Below are 25,218 nucleotides of genomic sequence, written 5' to 3' on the forward strand. Positions count from 1 at the left end.
AGGCCAGGAGCAGGTCTGCTTGTTCAGTATGGTGACAAGGTCAGACACTGTCAAGGGTGTAACAGGGGCGAAGGAAACGGGACCACATAGATGGTAAGAACCTGGCTCCCAAACTAATTTCCTGGACAGCCTGGGTATGTCTTCTGGGAGTCCTGCTTTACATACTGGTTTGTCTGCTTAGCGTTTTCCCCTTTCCAGTTCAGGAGAATGCTCCCTCTCCTGTCCAGTCTCTTCTTTCCCCTGTGATCATGGTCAACGTGGACAGAGATGTCAAGAGTCCAGAAAGAGCATTCTGACTGTATCCAACATAGTACCAGAGGTGGAGCAGAAAGGGCCAAAGAGATATGATCCAGGCTGCGTTTTCCGTAGTTGAAGAAGCCTGACTTGTCAGACGGGGTGCATGTGTGTATGCATGCATGTGTGCATGCATGAATGTGTGCACACGTGTGTTCCTGTGCGTGTGTTGGGATGTGATAGCCTCCTTCAGCTTTCTTTTTCTAAATTTGAAGTCTTCGCCCAAGTGTCTGTGTCGTTCTTACTCACGCTGCACTGCCTACCCTTCTGACCCCACCCACCCATTAATCTCCTGAGGAAGGGTGTCTTTTGTGTTCACGATTTCATCTCTCTACGTAAAATCCGGGAACCGCAAATGAGAGACAGCATGCGATACTTTCTGAGACTAGCCTAACTCGCTTAATAAAATTGCCTCCGGTTGCATCCATTACCCTACAAATGAAATCATGTCATTTTTTAAGGCTGAAGACATTCCACCTGGCATGCACACTGGACTTTGTCAGTTTCTCCGCTGCTGGACCCTGAGATTGGTGTCATAACTTCGCTGTTGTGAGCAGTGTAGTAAACATTGGCTGCAAACAGCTCCGTGATGGGTTAGTTGACCTACGGCTCCTACGGTAAATGCCTAGGGGTGATATAAAACGGCTCATGCGGAAGATGTACTTTTAGTTTTTGGAGGTGTCTCCTTGCTGATCCTCCACAGCGGCTACACGAGGTTCCGTCCCCACCCGCAGGGTTTCCTGGTGTCCCCGTCCTCACCAGCATCTGTTGTTCGTTTTCCTGATATTGCTGACTGACTGGGATCAGATAAGTTCTCCAATGCAGTTTTCATTTGCATTTCCCCAGTAGTTGAGGAAATCGAACATGTTTACTTCCTCTTTATTGGCCATTTGTTTCCCAGCTTTTGAGATCTGTCTGCTTGTCTCATTAGCCTGCTTATTGACTCATTTGATAGCGCATTGTTCAGTTCTTTCAGTTCTTTGTATCTTCTAGATATTAATCGTCTGTCAGACGCACAGTGAGCAAAGATTCCTCCCATTCTGCAGGCTGTCTTCACTTTGTGAGCTGCCTTCCCCCTGCCTCTGATGCACAGAAGCCTTTTAATAGCAATTATCGACTTGTTTGGATTACGAGACACCTCGTGCATTGATGAAGCTCACCTCTGGGTGTGTCTGAGTATTTCCAGGGAAAACTCATGGGGAAATACGGAAAGCCAGCTGAGCACCCGCATTCCCAGATCTCTGCATCTGGGCCCAGACCCAGATCTCTGCATCTGGGCCCCCAAATGGGCCAAGCCACTCTCACTGCCCCGCCTTCCCCTGCCAAGATGGATGATATTCTTCTGAACTATTAGAAAAAACACCTGAAATCTTCTCTCGTAGGTGGCTTTTTGTCTGGTATTTGCCCACAGTGATGAGGGAAGTCAGGAAGCCCGCCTCTGGCTCCCAGTACCCTTCCAGACCATCAGCATTCCCACACAAGGCGTGTGCTATTCAAACTCATTTGAAAATCACCAGACCACAAGCCTTGCCTGCCCTCTGGCTGTAGAGGTCATGGCGTCTCCAATTTGCTTGCCATCTCCTTCAGATGACACTGACCAGCACTGATGGAAGATGATAATTCTCAGAGCAACAAAATGCTAGTGCTAACAGGAACCCCAGGATTCATATAGTTCTGTTGTCTTGCATCTTGCTACAACTTTGTGGATGAGGGCAGGAAACAGGGAAGTTGTGTGATGGGACCAAGGCTCACAGCCAGGCAAACTTTCTGAACCTGACACTCTTAGCGTACTCTCTGTACCTGCTCCTCTTCTGCAAGATGCTTCCAAGCTTGAGAGCAGTTTGCCAGTCAGTGTGTTCCTACATCTTCCCTGTCAGCATGGGAAAGCAAATGAAACCCAGGACAAGATTTCCCTTGTGGCTGGAGTCCCATTATAACTATAGTTATACAAGGAATGGGTCGGGATCCAAAGGGTTAAAGTGAATACGAACACATCAGTCTTCTGGACTAAAGGATTTCACAGGGCTAAGTGAAACTCTGCTAATAGAGTAACAGGAGGCTGAGAAGAAAGCTCAGTTTGTGAAACACTTCCTGTGCAAGCACGAGGACCTGAGTTCCAGGCCCAGGTCCCATGTCAAAAAGCCGAGTATAGCGGGATTATATGCGCCTTGTTTGTCATCCCACGGCTGGGGAGGCTGAGATAGGAGGACCCCTCCCTCCCTGAGGCTTGCTGGCCAGTGCTCTCAGTCTGCTTGGCAAGCTCCAGGCCAGTGGATCTCCCCTGAGGAATGACACCCGGGACTAGCTCTTGCTGCGTGCACACCTGCCCACATGTGCATAGCCGCACACACACACACACAGACACACACACACACACACACACACACGGATAGAGTAATGACCTTGGATATTTATTCAACAGCACTGAATGCTGTCTTGGGAGTCATAACTGATTTATCTCACCCCAAAGCCAAAGCCACAGTCCTATCTAAAACAGGACACTCCCACCGTCACTCAGGCATAGCCCTCTGGAGCCTGCCTTATAGGACGTTAGTCAGCTAAAGTATGTGGGACATTTTTTTAAAAAAGTATATTAGCATCCTTCAGGATCCAGACATTCTGGAGTTTAAGATCCCTGTGATTTGGGGGCTGGAATGGGGTTTGAAACAGGTTTTAGGGTTATCCCAAATAGGTATTAGGAAGCAATGAGCCTTGACAGGGCTGTTCATTTGTTTATTTTACAACTGCTATGCACCCACTGTCCCTACTGCGCTTTGGGCAACGGGTTGCCCATACCAGTTTTCCCCTGACTAATCACTCAGATGATCTCTGAAATGACAGCAGCAACATATACCAAGGAAGCACGCTCCCACATACCCTGTACGCTGCACTTCAAGCGTCTTATACAAGCACCACCAGGAAGACTTCCACAAACCCAGGCTCTCCTGTTATGTCCCTGCCTGCTGGGCGAACCCAATAGAGCCCCTGCCTCTAGTGGATCTGAGCTGGTGAAATGCCACTTCCCTCAGGAAACCCCCACACCCAGCACCCTCACCTTGAAAACTTTTACAAGAAGTTTGCCTTCTTCTGTTCTTTCTCCATTATTCTAGGGGGGAAATGCCTGCCTGCGTTTGAAAGGGGGACCCTGACTGTCTTTAATTAACCACAAACCTTGCATTAATTACAAAGGAAAATGGGAGGTAGAAAGGCCCGGTGGGGGTGCTGTGCTGTAGACCTTCCTGCAGCTGGCTCCAGCCCACTCTATTTAAACCAGGATATTTTAGAACCACCCCAGGAGCTGAAGAACTTAGCTTGTGTGGTTTTTTTTTTTTTTTCCTTCTGGAAATTTGTATCTTTCCAAGTGGAAACACCTAGGAGCTGAGATGAAGAAAGCCTGATGTTTCCTTGCCAGTCTGGTGCCAATAAACAGAGCGTGAGCACACGTTAATTGGAGGGGCCTTTATAAAACACAGGAAAGAACAGTTTTAATGGGGCAAAGCAGTTAGTGTTGGAGAGGACCCTGAGATAGAATCAGAGCTTTTGGTTGGACCACCCTTGAAGATGACATAGATTCACAGGTCAATGATAATCTCTGCATTTATTCTGGGACATTCCATCATCAAATCCAATGACCTCTAAAAACTGCTAGAGTTTTCTTTGGGCCATTCAACTGTTGCTTATTTCTTCCTTATCTCCACCCCCTCCAGCCATGCCTCTATCAAAGGGTTAAAGGAGATTCAGGGGAAGCCATTAGAAAGACAGTGTTTGCAAGCTTCTAAGAGAGGCCTTACTTGGCCAGTGTGTTGACTTTCTTGAGGACCAAGTTCCTTGCAATAATTTCACGGCAATTAATCTTGTGCTTAAAAGATAATCCTATAATTAGAAGCAATTAAAATCCCTTACAAGGATGGCCTTCTCCATCAATGTCAGTGTCGCTGTATGCTAATGGGGCAATCTTGAAAGAGGCCCCAGATATAATTCGCATCTCACCTCCCAGGGACACATTCAAAGTCTACTTCCAAGTGGCAGGAGTCACTGAAGTCAAAGGAGATGATGACTGAGCCCCCTGTAAATAATCCGGGGGGGCTGGAGATCATTTGAGACAGGAAGACAGAAGCCAAGTCACTTGCCTGTGGCACCAGGGTACTTTCAGACGAAGACAAGGGCTGCATTAAGCGAGTGACACTGGCAGCCCTTTGCCCCTCACCGGAATCTTGCTGCCTCCCACGGGCACCCAGTGACTAAGCACCCAGCATGGAAAGCTATGTTCAAATCACGGCAGAGAGAACCAGCGTGAATAACAACCCGTAGGAGGGCACACCGCTAGTTAGTACACAGCTGACATTTAGCTGTGCCACCATTAAGTCAGGGCGCGGCACCCGGATCGGGATGTAAACAGTGACAGCTCTCTCCTTCAAGGATGCAATTCCTTTGTGGGCTGGTGTACACATCTCTTAAGGATTCCAAAAGTCATGCGGCTTCACGAGTTAGGCTAAAACAGGGCATTCTAACTTAATCCAGATGGAGAACTAAAATGGAAAGAGTCTTTTAGATCCAGGATATTAGGAACATGGTTTAAACCTGACTGAATTTTTGTATGCTGTGCCTTTAGTATCCCCACCACCACCACCACTATCATCCGTCTCAATAAGAATACATTAAGCACTCACTTGAGGATCCAGCTGGTAACAGGAAGTGAGACACTCTAACTTCAAAGGGCTTTTTATGATCTGGTAGAGGGACAGTGACATGGATTTCATCGCAAAAAACAGGAAGGGCACATAGAGAAAGCGACCTACTTTAGACAAGCCACGGTGAGGAGGAAACACCACGGAAGGGGTCAGAGGCAGTAATGAGAGATGAAACGGGGGAGGGGGGGTGCTGGCTACTCAAGGGGTTACATGGAGCTGAAGCACTGAGATGCCCAGCCAAGGCAGATAGAGGATGCAGACTCACTTTGATCATGCCAGTTGTGACCCGGAAGCACCCGCATTTGACCGGACAGCATGCAACAGCACTTTCTTGCACGTGAGTGCTGCTGCGTGTGTTTTAGCTTATAGAGGCGGGCTCCTGTTTTCTTTTGCCAAAGGATGCACGTGCTTGTTAGGTGTGGTGACGGTTAGAGAGGTTTCCTTCAAAATCTAAGAATGTGAGAGCAGCAGGGCTCGCTGTCGCTGAGGGAAAGAAGCAGGGCAGTAAGAGGCCAGCGTAGCCGAGGGGAGCATGGGCACGCGTGCCAGCTCCCACCGTCAGTATGTCCTGAAGGTGAGTTTGCCTCCACATTTTCATGTCTTCACTGTTGCTCAGGAACAACCTCGGCTGGATTCCTCACTGCTACTTTTATTACAAGTCATTACCTAAACCCTGGTTAAGTGGAGGCTGCGGGAGAATGGTGGCAGACCCACACCCATAATGGTGCTAAGAACACGGCCATAATTACGGGAAGCTCAGAGCCACTGCAGGGTAGTGTCGGCTATTAATTCCAGGAGAGAAATGAGAAACTACAAGCACCTTCAGCAACAGCACCCTGTGCCTAAGCTGAAGAAGTGTCTGTGAGTTAGCACGTGATCGTTCCTGGGTTATCCGTGTTAGAGTGTGGGGAGGACATGCTGGGACAACCGAAGTGGACTGTCTGTCCTCCATGCTGTAACAGTGATCTGGGCTGGGCCTAGAGCTCTCAAGTCTCAGTTTCCTTAGTTATAAGATGGTGATGGGGATTACAATTTTTATTTATTATTATTATTTCTTAATAATATATTTGCATGGTGGGTGCTTAGTCAATGTTGGTTTCTCTTCTCACTCCACCGGGGCCCTCAATACTAGCAGCACCTTTAGTTGGCCTTAATACCCCTTTCCCTGCATCTGCTACTTGTATCTTAATTGGATGGCTAACCATCAGCGCCCTTGCTTCCAAGAGCCCGCCCACAGAGAGACCACTGGAAAACGGGCGCCCTTGATCATTGTCGTAGTTACTTTCTGAGAAGGAGAGCAGTACCGTTCAGACAGTAGGCTTCTTTTCATCCTTACTTCCTGGTCTATAAACAATAGAATCCTGTTACTGTGTGATGTCACATGGGAAGGTATCATAACCCCCCCCCCCCACGACTGCACACAGACACGGTGACTGTTAATGGGCCGGCAACACTTCTAAGACACATGCACATGCACTAGAGAAAGTACATTTCGTCAAGAATAGCACAGCTGCTCCCTGGTACAAAAGGACTTTCCTCCAGCTGCTTTTAGACCCAAATGACTGAAGTCCATCCCTCATATAGGCAAGGGTCCTAAAACTTGTCGATGTCATCTTTAAAGAGAGAAGACTGCTTGAAACAAAATATTACACAGATTAGCACTGATCTGGTGACCTTGGTAGAGACAAAGGACTCCCAGGGCCCGAGACTGAAACCCAAGGAGAGGAGAAGGCACTCTCCAAGGCCTGGATGTTGATCGAGGGAGGCTTCTCGATGTGGTTCTTTCAGTCCTGAGCCCTCCCAACTCATCACACACAGTCCATGAGCCCAAACTGGACTCCTTGACTGGCTAAGCTTGCCTTCTTCCTCTGCTACTCAGGCTATCTGGAAAATAGGCATAATGTACACAGTCTCAGGTGGCTTGCAAACGCTGGGCATTTCTGTGCATGGAAGGAGACAGGATGCTGTGGGATGCTGTGGTCTGCAAGGGCACATGGTGACCAGTCCCATGCAGCTGCCCCAGCTGGCTCTGAGGAATACTCAGTGCCTTGCTACTTAACTGAAGCAAAGGGTCACGTAAGAACGGATCACAAACAGGGCTTCAGGGCCTCTGACCAGGATTCTTTTGCTTGCTTTCCACTGGGGGCTGTGGGCAGATACAGAAGCTCAGTGGAGCACAAGAACCAGACAGGGAAGCTGCACTGCCTGGCCGATCAGATGCTGCGAGCCTCGGGGCTTCCTTCCAGCCAGCAGTGCTCCCTACAGAGGACACTGAATACCCAGTTGGCTAGAACAAGGCTCCAGACATACCTAATGCAGCCTGGCCTTTTGGAAATTTGTGCTTGGTTTGAAAAACTTGAACCAATTTCTAACAGTGAAGCTGCAAGAAGAATACACGCCCCTCATTTATATTCTCTAATTATCATTAGTACCGTTCTATTCCATGTGCTCTCATCTGCACAGTGCTCGTGCTTCTGTTTTTAAATGCTGTGTGTGTGTGTGTGTGTGTGTGTGTGTGTGTGTGTGTGTGTTGTGTGTGTGTGTGTAAGCCAGAATCCAGGACAACCTTGGGTGTCATCCTCAGGAATCTCACCCACCACCTTTGGTTTGGAACTCACTGGTTAGGTCAGACTAGCTGACCTGCAGAGTCCCAGAGATCCTCCTGTCTCTGCCTCACTGACACTTGGGTTCAAGTGTAGGCTACTATGCTAGGCTTTCTATATAGGCGCTGAGGATCAAGCTCAGGTCCTCATGCTTGCACAGCAATTACTTTAACTGAGCTGTCTCCTCAGTGTGTGTGTGTGAGTGTGTGTGTTGCTGTTGTCGTTTTTATTGACCCATTCGTATACTACACATGTCAGAATAATTATCCCCAAGCTATTTCACAACCCCTTCATAACTACACATCACCACTGCCACTCAGGAACTTTACACTGATACAAAAACATTACCACACATTCCCCCATGGTCCTCAATGCCCTCTAGAGCTGTTTGGAGTTTTGCTTCGGATCCAAGATCCAGTGAAGCAGTACAGATGGCATTTGATGGCCATGCCCCATTAGCCTCTTTCAATCAAGAACAGTTCCCTTGACTGTCTTTGTTTTTCATGAAATTGGCAGATTTTGGAAAACCCAGATGAGTTATTCCGCAGAATGTCTCAGTACCTGAATTCATTCCTACTCATTTCCCCTGACTGAAACGATAAGGTCCTGGTCGGAACACTGACGAGGACACTGTGCATTTCCTAGGCCATCCTACCAGGGAGAACATCTTTCCAGTTCAGGCCATTTCTAGAGAAGCTGAGTGCTGTGAGCTCGGTGTTTATCTCCATCCTCCCTGGGGCTCCCTTATTGAAACCCCAATCTCAATGAGACGGCGTTTGAAAGTGGGGCCTTTGGGAAGTGTTGAGGAGATGAGGGTGGAGTACCCGTGGTGGGGTCAGTGCCCTTATAAAGAAGGAGAAAACAGGCCTGCTCTTCTTCATGCAGAGATAAAAGAAGACGGCTCCCTGTAAACCAGGACGAGGGGCCTGACTAGACACCAGACTCCAGTGCTTTCATCTTGGACTTGTTCCAAAACTACGAGAAATAGATGTCTGCTATACGGGGCCATCCAGTTGATAGCATTGACCTTGAACTTGCTTACTTGAGTAGGGCAACACGTATCTGGTATCTGATTGCTACTGAAACTCCGCAGCAAAACATTTACCAAACAACAGTATTCTGGCTGTGCATCCTGTACTGGGACCTCAAGAACACTGCAATCAAATATAGGTTTGCTCCTCATAGGGGTTTTGGTATAACTGAAGTTCTGCTGTATATTCAGAGGACAGGGAAGCAGCACACGCATGGACACCTTTTGAGCCAGGGTCCTATTGACGGTACAGGAAGTGGGAACATAAGCTGTGGGAAGGCAGCAGCAGGCCCAGGGTTGGAAGCAGTAGGGTGGAGTCATTAAAACAGCTCTCACCTTCATACTGAAAAGAGTATGCCCCAGGAGTTCTGAACACCCTCAGCTCCCAGATCTTGGATTTGAAGTACTATTTCTTACTTTAAAACAAGCAAACATAATACAACAGCAGCAGCAGCAGCAACAATAACAACAACAAAAACTTCCTTGAAGAAATGACTGAGGTACTAGGTGAGTTTTTGTATTCTAAAAAGAAAGGAAGTACCCAAGAGAAATAGCAACACTTAGGGGATTACATCAAAAAGACATTGGAGCCAGCTGGAAGAGGCTCCCACTGTCGCAACTTGGGACAATTTGAGCATTAAAAAAAGACACTGAAAAATTGACTTGTGAGCCCAAGTCAACATCCCCAGCACATTGTAGGGAGAAGGAAATGGAAGCTGTTCATTCAGAAGACTACCAAGTGATGGAAATGAGGAATTACAGAATTAGAACATGACCATTTTCTAGCCATGCGTGTGTAACCACGGATCAAGGCTCTTTAGTAGATACTTTCCTTGTTGAATGACTGCTGAACTCCAAGTACTTAAATGTCTAGTACTGAGCACAAACAAGAAAGATGTCTTGGAGTGGAGGGGTCTACTGATACCACCTCAACAGGAATCTGAACGCAGTATTGCTAGCAATGGATGGGATAGTCAGGATGCATCTGAGGGTAACTGACTCCTGGATGGCATCTCTACTCTATGCCAACCCAAAGGACCTGATTCCTCAGCTGTCACCTCCTGTGTTCCCAATCTGGCTCCAAACCCCACAGGCATGACTCTGTTTAACAGAGATGACCCCTAGCTAACAGCTTTGCCCTTAAACCAAGCAGCCATTCAGCTTTTCCCTGATGGCATCCCATTGGCTATTCTACAACCATCTGCCCTCAGTGAAGGAACTTGCATCTAGCCTCCCAGTAAACTACAGGCTACTCCTGTGCTCCGTCATGGGCACAGACAGCAAGTCCATGGTTATTGTGAACACTGGGTGAGAAGACACGTGTTCTGTCTGTTCAACACATAACTGCCTGCAACTAAGGGCTCCCTGTGTAAAGAAGAATTGAACGGAAAGCCTCCATGACATGGCTCAGATCCCTAATCCTGTGACAAGGGAGAGAAATATCATCCCTTGACCCCACTCTCCACTTCTCTTTTGAAATCCTCTATGACATGGCGCTTCTTGGACACGCTCTGTACTCTGCCTAGAGAGCTATCTTTTCTGTCTTCATGGCTCGTCTGTTACTCCCTATATGAATCTGTCACCTTATTGTGTTTCAATTTCCCAGGAGATTAAAAACCTTTATCTTAGAGGGCAGATCATTAGGATATAGGATGTTCAAAGGGGAAGTGAGACTTTGCATACTGAAAGGAAGCTCATTAAACCCTGAAAGCAAACCATCCAAAGGTGTAAGGAAGTCCCTGAAATTGACCATACCTCACTACCCTGTCCCTCTGCAAGCATATATAAACAGTAAGGACACTTTCAGACTAGACAAACTCCCTGAAAGAGTCTCAAACCAACCAAGCTACTTAGAAAGGCACTCTCTAACTTGTGAAGCTAAGTCTAACGCTAACCCGCAGGTTGTATGATACAGTGAGCTCCAGGCTTACAGCTTTGATGAGCTGTCACCCATAAGGCAGGCTTTGATGATGTAGCTGCCTTTGAGTCATTTCTGTCCCCATAGGTAACCCCTCACTCATATTCCTGTAAGTGTACCCCAATAAAACTCATTGGTTCATCAGGCTGGACTTGAGTGGTATCTATCTAATTGGCCCCCTACATGGAGTGAATAAATAAATGTACATGCATACAACACACCTTCAGCTTTCTGGATCAGTCAAGGCATCTTCCTGCAAGCCCCCACTGCTCCTAAAGGGACCTCGTGTGCCCCATCATTCCTCTGCATGTTGAACTCCCCCATAAACATCACCTGCTCCATAATGTGCTTCCCATCATAACCATCTGAGTGCCCTGTTGAGATGCTGGTGTGGAATGCTGTTCTCTGGGCATGAAATGGATGTTACCATCTTGTATCAGAGCAGTCGTGATTATCTGCAAGAAATCCTCATGGGAACAGACCTATTACCACTACTTAATAGAGAGAGTGGGCATAGAGTCACAGGGCCCTCACCTGAGATTATAGCCACGCCTTTTCTCTTATACTCCCCTCTAGGAACTGACTATGTGATCATATCTGGGACTTCAAAAAATTGCAAGGGCCAAATGCACCTGGTTTCTAGACTTGCTATGGGAGGGAAGTTAACTGAAGCAGAAATTTAATTTTTGCAACCTTAGAATGCTTTCGATTACACTGGGGTGAGACATCTCTGTGGTGCAGCTCTTTGGGTCACCCACACGCTTGTAAGTAAGTCCAATAAACTCAATGGTCTACCAAGATGGACTTGGTTAGAATGATTCTTTTGGTCTGTCACTGGTGCCCTGTCTGGAGTGGACAGACACGGTCTACAATTCTCAAGCAGATGCTAAGAGAACTGGAGTATCGCAGGGAGCTAAGCCTCATTGCTTGGGTTCTGTATTAAATATGCTATGAGGAGGTGGAAGAACATGTGGACCAATTGATGTTTCAATCACACAACATGGCGGTCGGTCTCAGCACCCACGAAGGAGAGACCCTGGCCCTGAACAGTGAGCGTCTTAAAGCCTAAGAGGAAGTTCAGAAGGGGAGGTCCATGTGTGGCAAGGACCACAGGCCAGGGGAAGGGTATCCCATTGCCACCCCATGAGAACTCAGGTTAGAACATCAATCTCCACGCTACATTAACAAACCAAAGTATACGAGAAAATTACACTCTTCCTCAAATAATGTATCTGTGGGAGAGACTTGTTCCTGAAACAGCCAGGAAGCAGGTGGTATTTCTCCCTCATTTACTTACAACATTAAACTGAAAATTGCTTCTCACGAGGAATTTCTTTTATCATTCCATAACAAATAAAAAAAAAGATACAAGAATGTAGGAAAGCTTTTTAAATCTCTGCGGATGGGCTAGGGGCAGCTGTTCTGATACCAACCAGCACCCCTGCCCAGAGGCGACAATATAAAAATACACCAAGGAAGAGGATGTCATTCCCAGAAATGCTGCGCCAATTTAGAAATCAAACTTACCTCTGATTTCAAAAGGGTGATTCCATCTCAAAGCGGAGCTCCCACTGGGAGCTCCTGAGTTACTTTGGAAATTATTTTCAACCTGAGCAAATCCACGTAGGTGAAATGGGGACTCTGCAAATCTAGCAATTAACACAGCTGCTCAGGGGTTCGGCTGAAATGCACTTTCTAAGAAGTTGCTTGTATTTGGACCCTAAGCTCTGCTCATTGTGCTCTATTGCTCATATGTGCGTTCTCATTAAAGCCACGCTAATTCCCACGTTCTATTTGACCCCTCCCTGCGAGCGCTCTTCCCTCTACCTTTTGAAGACTCACAGCGGTCTCTTTCAAAGGGTCTTTTCGTTCCCAGTCCCCTCCACTTCCTGAGCACTTGCCCGTAGTGTGCTATTTTGGGACCACGTAATTTGGTAGTTAATGACACTTGGATTTGACTTGCTCTTTAATCCTTCCACGTGGTCCCCTTTTCTCCCCTGGTTTTAAGTTCCATGTTAGGATTTTCAAGAGCGTCTTGGAGCGTTTTGCTAAATGCAAGTTTGCAAAATATTTGTGGGTTTATTGTTTGATCCCAAAGGGAGCTCTATTCAATAAGAGAAACTCCAGGGCATCTCGGAGCTTAGGTGTGGAAAGGAAGAGCTGGGGTCTGGCCAATTCCATTACCTTCTTCTCTGTGGCTCAGGGCAATTTCCGTCTTTCCTCCCCACACCCTGGCTCATCTTGAAGATGAGGGCAAGAATGGTTACCTCCCCGATGAGAGTGCCTGAGGAGCCAACAAGACAAGGGACCTAATGGGCACAGTGCAAAGAAAGACGAGGTACACCCTGGGCACTACAGACGTGGTAGCTGCTGTTAGCTGTTGTCAACAGGTTTCCTCAGGACAAGCCGTTGCCTGAACCATGCACCAAGGAGGAGGTAGCAGGAGAGGAATGGTAAGGCAGATCACCTGTCCCTAGAGGGACTGCTTAAGCTTGGCATTCTCCTTGATACTTTGGAATGCCAAAAAATGGGAGTTGGATGTCTTCTCTTTGAGTCTGTCTAATAACTCACTAGAAGTGGTGGTACCCATCTCTATACCCACACTTAGGAGGCAGAGGCAGAAAGATAGATGGAGGCCAGCCTGGGCTACATAGTGAAATCTTGTCACAACCCCCCACCCACTCCAAGATCATAGGATGTTTGCCTAACATGTGCAAGGTTCTATCTAGGTTGGCTCTCCAGTGCTGCCAAAATAATAACGTGATTGTCAAGATATTATTACTAATTACCTATTTACTTGAGCTTTACTTTCTGAATTTAGGGCTGTATTTCCTTTGCATAAATAACTGAATCTTAATTTACTTTGTTTTGGTTTTATGGAGTCATGAATTTTCAGCTAGTGACTTCCCACTGAGCTATATCCAGTAACTATCTTAGAAATAGATTCCCATTCTTATCAGCATTATAAAAGTACTATTAAAGCATTTACAGTTCCCATTTTCAGAAGCAAGCTACTAAATTTCTTTATGCCTCAATTTCTCCATCTCTAAAGCAAGGATCATAAAGTAAACTTCCTCACAGGTTTAAGTTAGACACAGAAAATACTTAGAAAGTAGCTGGCCTTTTCATGGGAACCTATTACTGTAGAAACTTCTTAAAATGCAAACATATATAAAAGGATTTTAATAGAGTTTCTCTATGGTGGGGGCATAAAACTCCAACTCCAAACCATATATTATCAAATAAAACCTATAGCATCTCTTTTTGAGTTACTGGTCTCATAACCCTTCCCAAACATTACAAGCTATTTCAGTGTTCAGGGTTACCCTGCAGAATTTGGTGGTAAGACTCTATTGTGGAAGACAGCACACACCAAAGACAAAGAACATGAGAAATCTAGTTGGTACTCAGCTGGAACTTTCACCCCTACTAGGCAGTGTGCATAGTGATGAAAGGTACTGTGCAGGTTACCAGTCTTGCCCAGCAGTGAACATTGCAAACTACAATAACCTGTCTGGAAAGAAGATATACCCACCCATGCAACAATGGCATCAGGGTTATGGGAACAACCAACTACTTTTTAGTTTTCTATTGGATTTAAGACCCACTCTGTGAGATGGGACTTGTACCCAACACTGTCAATGAGACTAAGAATCTGAGGCCATATAGATTTGAGGATATAAGGAGAAAACTTTCTACTATCATTCTGCTAAATAAAACAATTCTTAATGACATATTGCTATACTTATAGATCAGTGCATTGGTCAACCCTCATCAGAGGAGATTTTTCTTGCAGTAGATGGCAGCTAACACAGAAACTCACAACTCCTGGCCCCACTTTTCCCATAGGTAGAGTGATGACTTTGGTGACAGTATTGACTTCATAGAAGGGAAGAACAGGTAAAAGGTTTTGTCTTAAAAATACCCTCCACCCAGCACTTGGGAGGCAGAGGCAGGCGGATCTCTGTGAGTTCGAGACCAGCCTGGTCTACAGAGCTAGTTCCAGGACAGGCTCCAAAACCACAGAGAAACCCTGTCTCGAAAAAAACCAAAAAAAAAAAAAATACCCTCCATGAGGATATCCAGAATAACACCTCAAAATTCTTTAGCTTCTTTGCATTCTGACTTGAGAGGACAACTCTGGGAAGAAAGTGTGCTTATTTTTCAAAGAAAGAAAGAAAGAAACGCTAAAAATAACCAGCCAACCAACCAACTAATCAACCAACCAACCAAACAACAAACAAACAAAATCCTCTCTCCAAACCCTGAAGACTTTCCCAAAGTAAAGCTTTCTCTAAATTCTTTCCACTTTCTTCTTTTCTTAAACAGATCTTTCCTGTGTCTTTTGCTTATCACATATTTTTATGTGTATAGATAAATTATTAAAGTCAGTCTTTCCAGCACTTATGAAAGCTTAAAAGCCATAAATACAAATGGAAATATAAACCCTTCCTGATAAAATGATGAGGGGAAATGAACAAGCTTATGGTCACTCTACCAGGGAGCCTCAAGAGCAAGTGCATAGACTGTTCTCTGAGAGTTAAATCATAAGCTGACATGGAGGGCTGGGCTTTTGCTTAGTGGAAATCACTTGACTAACAAACACAAGGCCCTGGATTAAGTCCCCAGGATAGCATAGAGAGGCTGGGACATGTTGAAGACACCGATAGGTCCTAGGTCACCAAGATATCGGGATAGCTTTGTTGAGTGTGTACTAAAGTGGGTCTGGAAAAACCAGAAGGAAATTCAGACCGTGGCAGGGGTCACACAGATACAGGAAGGAGTGTCACAGTCTGTGGATAGGAACTCCACACCATGGCTGGGCCGTTGGTTGAGGATGTGTATGACAATTAGAGCCTGAGGGTTTAGAGGCAGATGGTTCTTTTCTGGTTTCCCACTTACTAATTCTGCAATGCCACAAGCTCTCCAACCCCTACTCCTTGTCTGGAAAATGAGGCTAAGAATCAAGGGTAGAGAGAAGTAAATATCACACATGATGTTTCTGACGTCATACCCGACCCAGAGGAAGCACATGCGAGACACTAAGTGGCTGCACTATTTCTGAGAGGGGTTTTTCAGGTCATAACAGCCCAAGGCCTCTGAGCATCTAGATCCTCCACCTATCTGTCTCTCCTGGCCCACTTCTGGTCTTACCAATAGCCGTTTGACCAGTTGGTTGTCCTGTCCCAGGCGTGGCAGGAAGAAAATGGTGACCGTGCCGTCAGAACACCCAAGTCTGCAGGTTGGCTTAGACTTCGCACGACATTTGAGCATTTGGAAATCCTTGTGTGCAGAGCATTCTCATAGGACATAATATTAATTAGTGGTAAATGCCCCGAGAGCTTAGATTCACCTGTTTTGCCATCACCTTGACCTTTGCCCAGCAGCCATTCTCCTGGATGATGCCTTACCCGTGACGTGGAGCTTTTCATCGGTGACCTCGGCCTTCAGATAAATCCGCCCCCTCTTCTCTGTGTGATCCATTCCGCAGAGGCTGGGGACGTTGATCACGCACTGCTTGTGAACATTCATGTCGCAGGCTGTGAATCAAGAAAGCAAAGGGTCATGCTGGCCATCTGGACTCACACCACTGCCTCCATGTTTTGGTGTCTGAGCAAAAGTGGGAATGATTCGCCCCTAAGGTGATACCTTGCTATAACGTTTCTGGTGATACGAACAGTTAGCAGATGTCCCTTCCTGCACAGGCTTCCTCTTGTGAGTGACGACACCCCTAAAATATCCATCTCAGATTTATTTAGTCTTTACCACAGCAAAAGAGCCCAAGTTGCTCTCCTGCGGCCGTTTCAAATTAGTTAGCGAAATCTAAACAGGTGATGTGTACAGAGACCAGGCTAACTACTAAATAGTTTACGTACACACAGGTATACAACACACAAACTTATAACAGAGGATACTTTTTACATTGTTTTGTCAGAGAATTCCTTCTGCCTTTCTGAGATGGCCACAAGAAAGTAGCGACCTGTGGGCTGAGCACAGGGAATCCCCCAAACACTTCTTTTCCTCAAGTAACTTGGTATTTTTGAGAAGGTGTAGGTATGTTGCCTTTAAAAAAAAAAAGGAACTTATGTTTGATATTTTAAACCTGTCTTCAAATATTTTAATATTAATCCAAGTAAAACAAATACATGCCTGGCATAAGCCATTCCTTACACTGACATTATGTAGGCGAGACAGGAGGAGGATATAAAAAGATCAGTCTTATTTCTGTGAACCAAAGAAACCCTGAGAAGGAACCCCAGGGTTGACTACAAACGCAGGGCTGTGTAGGTGTGCCGGCCCCACCCTCCTGGTACCTCGGGCTTCCTGGAAACCTCACCCACTCTCCCTGGGATGTTAACAGGCTTAACCTGCAAACTTCAAGGCAGGGCCTCACTTCTCCGTGCACAATCCCAAGATGACAATCAATCTCTCTCTCTCTCTCTCTCTCTCTCTCTCTCTCTCTCTCTCTCTCTCTCTCCCTCCCTCCCTCCCTCCTTCCCTCCCTCTCTTCCTCTCCTTCCCCCCCTCTCGTTTTTTAAAAGAAGTCATAAATATTTGCCACAGTTAAATACTGAAAACTGGATAATGACACAGCAAGACAAGAGCAAGCAGTGGCTTCACAGAGGAGGAGTCCCTTAGACTTCTGTTCACAAAGCTCTCGCTTAGCCAAGAAGACCCTGGGGAAGCTGTGTTAGTTGTGTCCCTTGGGTTAACTAAGCCCTAGCCATCTTCAGATTCCTGGGCACAAGATGAAATTTAGGGATGATAAATGAAATTTAGGGCCTAGGGAAGAATATAGGTAACCAGGAGGGTGCGTGTGTGTTGGGGGTGAACAGACTCTGAGGTTGTGCTCTGGTTTTGGCTCTACCCGAACTGGCTTCTCTGTCTCAGAAAGCTCCTTTGCACCCTCTGATCCCATTTCTCACCCTACAGATTAAATGGCTGGCTGACACATGGTGGCTAGCTGTTCCCCCACCTAGTGGAACTGTGCACAGACTCCAGTCTCCAGACAGACAATAGACAGGGGTGTATGTCGGAATGGCTACATCTCTGCTAGGGTAGGTTGGGCTCCTGATGCCATTAGTTCATTCTCCTCCTTCCTGGAGGGACCCTGGATGCCCCAAAGTCCAAGAAAAAAAACTAAAGACAACAACAACAAACAAACAAAACAAACAACAAAAACAATGGCTTGGGTCAGTTTTAGTGATGGAGTCCATGTTTTTCAAATGATATCTAAAGCTGAATCCTAATATGTAAAACCCTGAGGTTATTGTCAAAAATGTATTTACTAAATTCAGATTTAGACAGTGTTGAAGGAGCGGTGGGCTGCGTTCCTGGTGCCCAGCTGCCCGCAGGGCTAGCTTTATCCGAAATAATTACACGGAAACTGTATTCTTTTAAACACTGCTTGGCCCATTAGTTTTAGCCTCTTACGGGCTAACTCTCACATCTTGCTTTAACCCATTTCTAATAATGTGTGTAGCACCACGAGGTAGCTTACCAGAGAAGATCTTAACCTGCATCTGTGTCAGGTGGGAGAATCATGGCGACTGCCTGACTCGGCTTTCTTTCTCCCAGCATTCTGTTCTGTTTTTTCCGCCTCCCTGATTTTCTGTCCTATCAGGCCAAGCAGTTTCTTTATTAATTAACCAATGACCTTCCTCCATCAATACAGTTTATTTATTATGAAGACATGCAAGGGTAACCCAAGACACAAAACCCTAGAACAGGTGGTTTGGGAGGCTAATTAATGTCTGCCATGGTGGAAATGCCTCCCCCAAAGTTTGTGTGCTGGGAATTTCAGTCCCCAAATTCATAATAATGGCAATTGTAGGTGGGGCCTTTGGGAGGTAAGTATACTATATGAGGTCATGAGTGTGATTGTGAGGGTCCCATGATGGCATTATGACTTTATAAACAGAAGAGAGGTCTCAGGCAGCATCCTGGTCTAGCTTTCCCTGCTGGTGCTCTGTCCTTGGATCTCAGCCCCCAGGGTTCTGAGACAAATGGACCTCTACATAAGGCACCCGTTTCAGACATTTTGTTACAGCAGCAGAGACCAGCTCAGGCAATTCATCGGCTTCTGCCTCATGTAAAAGTGACACAGCACCCAGGATCCTTGCTCCATCCAGAAGAGAATACACCGGAGGGAACAGAATGGAAGAGCACACCTCCTCAGGCAGCGAACTTCTCCGTGGAATGTATATGATGGGGTGGGGTGGAGGGGCGGAAATCTGATGTCAAGTTCTACCTCTTGAGTGGGGCTGGCAATATAAATGTCTCAGCCTTACTAAACCTGTCAAGGTTGATGTGTATATAATATGTGAGAGTGTCTAATCTTGCTCCATGTTTCTTAACATTTATTAATTGTGTTAGTGTGTGTGTGTGTGTGTGTGTGTGTGTGTGTGTGTGTGAGTGTATGTGTAGGTCAGAGGATAATCTGTAGGAATCTGTTCTTTCCTTCGATCATGTGGATTCCAGAGATTGGTGCCAGGTTGTCAGGGCTTGATTGTAAGCATCTTCCCCCACTGGACCATCTCTCTAGCCCTGCTCCAAGTTTTGAAATAGCTAAAAATACACTTACAAATGTACTTAGGATTACAGTTTTTAGAAACACTGAAGATGATGAAAATGATGTGTTTGGAATCTGAGGGTTTCTTCAAGCACTGAAGCTGCTGGTCTGGATGATGGGGCCATTAGTCGGCACAGCTGGGTAACCAGAACAAATCCTGGGCTCGGAGAGACTCTCCATGGCCCTAATGTTCACACATCCCAACTTACGCAAAACCCTGTGTTTACTCCATGCAGGATGCAAAGCTTGGTGGTCAATCTAGTCTTTAGGAATATATGAGAACCTGCTGGTGTTTTGCTAACACTTATTAATATGGGCTTAGTAGCTGCCTTTTCATGCCCTGGAAGGATACATTTTTATTCAAGCATCTAGCACAGGTAAATTCGTCATTCGAGAATTAGCAACACAGACGGTTTCTGAGGTTATTTGTCTTGCCTTTTGGTGTTGGATAAGGATGTACACAGGACTGAGGAGGAGGAGAAGGGAAAGGGCCTCCTGTCCTCCATGTCAGTGGACCTCTGTGACGTCAGGCCTAACTAGGCTGCTGTAGAATCCCCCTGCTTGTCCACGGGCTGGGTGAGTGAGCGCAGGAAGCTAATCTGCTTCTCATCTTCACTTTAGCTTTAGTTTTAAGGAGAAGCCTGCTGGATTTTTCCACAGTCCACCCACTAATTAGAGACATAGGAAGATAATGACTATAGTTGCTCAGCTTATTTTGAAGCCAACCAAATGTGGAATCTGGAGGTGGGGAGTTTTCTGTGGGGTTTGACGAGCCTGCATTTTACAGGGATTGAAGATTCCTACCACACAGACACAGATAGACAGACAGACAGACAGACAGACAGACAGACAGACACATACACACCGAAAAAGTGACAGTACCCGTTAACTTCATTTATAAACCAGGTAACTTTGTGGGGGAAAAGCTCATAATTAGACAAAGCTCATAATTAGACAAGTAAGTAGTTTTAATAAACCAGAACTCAGAGCAGAGAGCAAGTCATCTCTTTTTGAGCCTGGTCTTTATCTGAACCAGTTCTCTCTGTCGGTGAGCTGCTGTTGAGGAGTTTCTGGAACCTTGGCACTGAGCAGACCCAAGCAGGAGCTGCAGATCCTGGCCACCTACTGGAAGGGAGAACTTACTGTCGCACTTCATCCCTTGGTGGATGAGTCCATATAGCAGGGAGCCACAGTGGTCACAGAAGGTGGGGCTTCCGTAAGTGTGGATCTTGAACTTGTGCTTGCTCCTGGGGTCCTACAGGGAGAACAACAACATCCATTTTAGGTATGAAAGGGCTGTAGTTTTGGTTAAGCCAAGCTCATGCCCTATTTTCATTGTACAGTTTGGCCAGTTCCAGACTGTGTATTGTTCCCTAGGGTCAGAGGAGTTACGTAGGGTGTGTGTGTGTGTGTCTTTTGACATATCACATTTTAATATAGCAGATATCCATGTTCCCCCATTTTGAAGTGTATAATTTGTACATACCCAATGACAACGTTTCCTTGAAACCTGTCACTTGAAGCTTACTATCGTCAAGGTCTGGAAGGGGGCATGCTCAGAGCCTCAAATCATTCCTACCCCTTGTCCCCCAATGCCTAGCAGGGCTGTGGCACAGAAGAGACAAAGTGCCTGCTGTCCTTGTAAGGCTGAGCTGAGTGACCTGAGATCTGGATCCTTCGGGAATGAGTCTTTCAGAATCCCAATAGGCTGTGGAATCAGACACACCCTGAGATCGCCGGGACCTACCTCTTGACTGTGTGCTATTTTCAGAGATTCTTTGCATTTGTCTGGGGGTAATGTCAGTGGTTAGAAGAAAACCAGAAATTCACCAGGGTAGCCCTTCCCCAAGCATAGCTGCAGGCCCATTGCTCTCTCTAGCAGACTAAACAGAGTGCTAGGGTGCAACCAGAAAGTCGTTCTTGTAGGTTCCTGTTCTTTGGCTCACAGACAGATAAACTGGAATTATATACAGCATGTCATAGTGAGCCAGGGGCCTGGATTCTCATACTTCTCAGAAGCATGACTTTGGACAAATGGCTCGTTCTTCCTGCCTCATCTGCACTGGGAAGTCAGTTTCACCTAACTTATGTGTCTATAAAAAGGAAAAAAACAAGCCAAACTTTGTGAATTGCTTAGAAGAGCAACCTAGTAGCATGCTGTTCAGTGCAGGGTGAGTGTGCACGGGACAGAGAAGAAAGTTCTAGCTGATGGTTCTAGCTTCTTCTTCTTCTTCTTCTTCTTCTTCTTCTTCTTCTTCTCCTCCTCCTCCTCCTCCTCCTCCTCCTCCTCCTCACTCTCTTCCACCTCTTTCTCTCTCCTTCCTCCTCTCCCCTAGAATGTAACCCGGGTTGGTCTTCAACTTTCAATTCCCCTTTCTCAGTACTTTTCAACTCTGCAGTGTTGGAATTAAAGATTCATAACACCAACTTAGTCCCCAGCTCCTTCAAGGAGAGTACTGAGCAAAAAGATCTTTGTGTACTGTTTGAACTGCAAACCAATGCCATACTCAATATGCAATACAAGGCCCCACCCTCATGAAACACCGTGAGAGCCCAAAAGCGCAAAGTATGGGAGGAATAGGAGATGGGACTACCAGGAAGTTACAGTAAGCCTGGGCTCTCCTGGAGGCAAGTGTTGTACACTTGCAAAGAGCCATCAAGGAAGACATGCTAAGCTTTTGACTTCCAAAGGCACCTGGGCACCATAGGTCTAACAGATTCTAAAGGTGAGCTTGGTTTTATAAGAGTTGTCTTTTGCTTGGCTTTGGAACCCAGAATCCAAGCTAAACATATCCCAAACAAACAGTTATGATTACTTTTTAGAGGCATAGGTTGGAAAATTCTGGAATGTTTTAATCATGCAGAAAAAAACGTAAAGGACAGTAAGACAAACACTCACAGATGTGTCCACTACATGCGGTAAAGGTGAGCAGGTCCACCTTGTCCCTCGTTGCAATATTGCTACCTTCACTTTAAAGAGATGGTGACAACCCCCTCCCCAGAGCAACGCCATAGACGTTGGAGCTGGGATCTGACCCCGATTCTTACTATGCAAGCTTTCAGACGTCTGCCCAGAATGAGGAGCTGGTTCTTGTCATCTTTTGAACTTCTAGAGCTGTACCTCCTTTTGTTCTGAGGGAGAGGTACAGATACACCACTTGTTTTATAAACAAAATATTCTTGTAATGCAGCCATGCTCCTTCAGTGGCATGGTTTCTGCGGCTACAGTGGCAGAGTTGAATACTGTGGCAGAGAGGGAAGGAACCACAAAGCCAAGCGTGCTTACTACCTAACTTTCATAAGAAACGTTTGCCCACCCTAGCTTTAGGGCAACGGGTTTAACATAGCAGAGTATCAGCTACAGCAATCACAGATACAGTGCCAAGATACCATCATAATCAGAAACCCCGGGCAGGGGCTCCCATTATGGTCTTGCCTTCGTCTCCTCCCCTCCCATTGTTTTTGAATACAGAACTTCACTCTACAGCATGGGCTGGCCTCAAACACAAGACCCTTTTGTTAGCTTGCTGGGTAGTGAGATTGTAGGTACATGGCCGCTTGCTCTGGTCTCCTCCAGGCTTTAACAGAGCCTGGTAGATTATCTCAAGTTTAGAAGACTTTGATCACTGCTTTGTAGGCAGTAGGGCCTGACAGCAGCAACTGAATACATGTGTTAATGACCCAATACTATTTTATCATAAAATTAATTAATTGATCAATTAGTGTGTGTGTGTGCGCACGTGTGTGCATGCCTGTGTATGTCACCTTGGGTGGAGGTCCGAGGACAACCTCTGGGAGTTGGCTCTCTCCTTCCACCCTGTGATTTCCAGGGATCAAACTCCAGTCATCAAGCACAGAAGCAAATACCTTATCTACCAAGTCACTGGCTCATGATTAGCCATACTTATGAAGCAACCTGCTGTCTGGCCTTCAAAAGGCCCCTCTCGAGTTATAAAATACCTCGTGTCCTTGTGGGAGTATTTTCCCTAGCTATAATGGCTCTGAAGTTGGAGTGAAGAGCAGTCTCTGACATTAGAGCAGCCGATCAGTTTCTCTGATGTCTGAGGCATGGGGCAGAATGCTGCAGGATCAGGCCAGCATCAGCACCAATTAGCTGGACCCGTGTTGACAGTGAAGGTTGTGTCCTACAATGTGGAGGGCAAAGAAGAAAGCAGCCAGGTCCCCTGTAGAAACGCGGCGTCAACAACTGCCAGTAAATCAGGAGTGGCGGCTCACTCCGAACCCTCTGGAGGATGCACAGGGCGGTCAGCCCTGGGGTAGCTGTGCAGAGCTGACTGTCATGCAGATTTTTGTTGAAGTGCCACATGGGCAGTGGGCCTCACTTTCTTATTCATCCAACACCCATATGGTACCTCCAGGTTCGAACTACTGGGAGATGTAGAAAGAGGGGAAGCCGTCACTTCCACTTCTTGTGTATGTGACTGGAGAGCCACCAAGTCCCAGGGTCCTTCATGCTCAAAGTACGTGTGTGACCCTGAATTCCGCTTATGAATTCTATTGGCCATATATGCTCCTGTTAACTCCAGCAGCGTAAGATCATAAGCAAAGGGTTTGCAACCTGATAGGAGCTGGACAAACCTAAGAGGCCGTCAGTGTATTAGCTATAGAAGTAAACTTCATGCAGTCCAAGGTTTCTCTAAAATGCTTCAGTAGCGTGGGCTGCAATGGATGCCATTGGGAGAGCAGGGTGATTCCAGCCTTCACTGGAGGTCAGGATGGAGGCGAGCAGGGCATGTTTCTTAGTCCTGCTTCCTGAACTCTGTGTCTAGTCCTCCCAGGAAGTTTCTTGGCTCTTGCCTCATATGGTGAATTTGAAACTGTTTGGTGGTCCAGATTACCCCAAGCACAGTCCCAGCTTAAAGGTCACAATGATGTTATTGCCTGCACAGAAGAAGAGGGAGGCAGGAGCGTGGAAACTCACCCAGTGTGATAAATCTCACCAGGCCCGACAGGAGAAAATACCTTGCTACTTCAATGGGACTCACCATGCTCCCAGAAAGCTGCCGGAGCAGAAACTCCCCCAGCTGCCTGGATTTCTGCCACAGCGACTGGCGGACAATGCCTTTGCCTTCCCTGGGTCTCAGTTTCCTCATCTGGATCCTGGACTATGGGGACTAGGGTTTTATGGAGGTTTGACGGAGCCCTGATCTTGCCAGGAGGTGTCCCGTGCCACTGAGGGTGGAGAAGGAAGGGAGCAAAGGAGGGAGGCGAGGCGGCAGCTAAAATTAAAGTTGGGAACAACTGTACTAGATGATCTCCTCAATACTGTCTTGATATTTAGAAAAAGAAAACACCAACAAAACCCTTTTTATTTTGAAATCATTTAAGACTCACAAGAATTTGCAAAACTAGTACAGCCTGTTCCCGTATGCTCTTCACCCAGCTTCCCCCAGTGAGAACAGCTTACATAACTACAGCGCTTTAGCAGAGCGGGACGCCACTGCCGCCCTGCCACCGGCTGACTGCAGGCGTCCTGGGGTCTCTAGATTTTCTGTGCATGATGATAACAAAAGGACTTTCATTGTACAATGTATGAATTAAATATACTGTGTACTGGGTAGGGAGTACAGGCCTGTTTGCTGAGCAAATATCATGAACTTGGGTAGATCAACAGCCGAGGAACATCTGCCACCTGTCCATGAGATTCGTAATCACTGGAACGCACATGAAGGGGTTGGGGAGGGTGACTCTCGAGATCTATCCAAAAGTAGGAGTGGAAAGTTTCTAAGTAAAGGAAACACACACTGTGCCTCAACCTCCGTGGCCAGTTCTCCGGAACAAAGTCATTTTGAGTCTCTGGCTGACTGAGGGCTCAGCCAAGTGTGCAGCCAGCATGGGTCACAGGGAGATTGAAAATCGCTGGGCTTCCAGGTGGAGAGGCACCAGTCACAGGGAGAGCTGAAGCCTGAGTGTGCTCCCATCTAAGCGTTGCAGGTCCTTGGGTCCTGAGCGGCTTTGGGACTCTCTGTCACATCCGTAAGCCCTGGCACTTTCATCTGCCCATAGCATCCAATGTGTCTCACCTATGTCTTTGATTGTGATGGTTTCCACTGGCCATAGCCACCAGGATTCTATCTGTTGTCGCTGAC

The 25,218-nt window shown here is 46.5% G+C and overlaps 1 protein-coding gene across 1 annotated transcript in view; it reads right to left on the minus strand.

Moving 5' to 3' along the window:
• Prkca (protein kinase C alpha) overlaps nucleotides 1-25,218 on the minus strand; it is a 235,614-nt gene that overhangs the window by 97,198 nt on the left and 113,198 nt on the right. The window contains exons 3-4 of the mRNA XM_026780073.1: nucleotides 20,252-20,363; nucleotides 15,948-16,076 (exon numbers count right to left, since the gene is read on the minus strand). Coding sequence (XP_026635874.1) covers nucleotides 15,948-16,076; nucleotides 20,252-20,363 — 241 coding nt within the window. The remainder of the gene's footprint in view (nucleotides 1-15,947; nucleotides 16,077-20,251; nucleotides 20,364-25,218) is intronic.

This window comes from Microtus ochrogaster, chromosome 7, assembly GCF_000317375.1.
Source record: "Microtus ochrogaster isolate Prairie Vole_2 chromosome 7, MicOch1.0, whole genome shotgun sequence".
NCBI lineage: Eukaryota > Metazoa > Chordata > Mammalia > Rodentia > Cricetidae > Microtus > Microtus ochrogaster.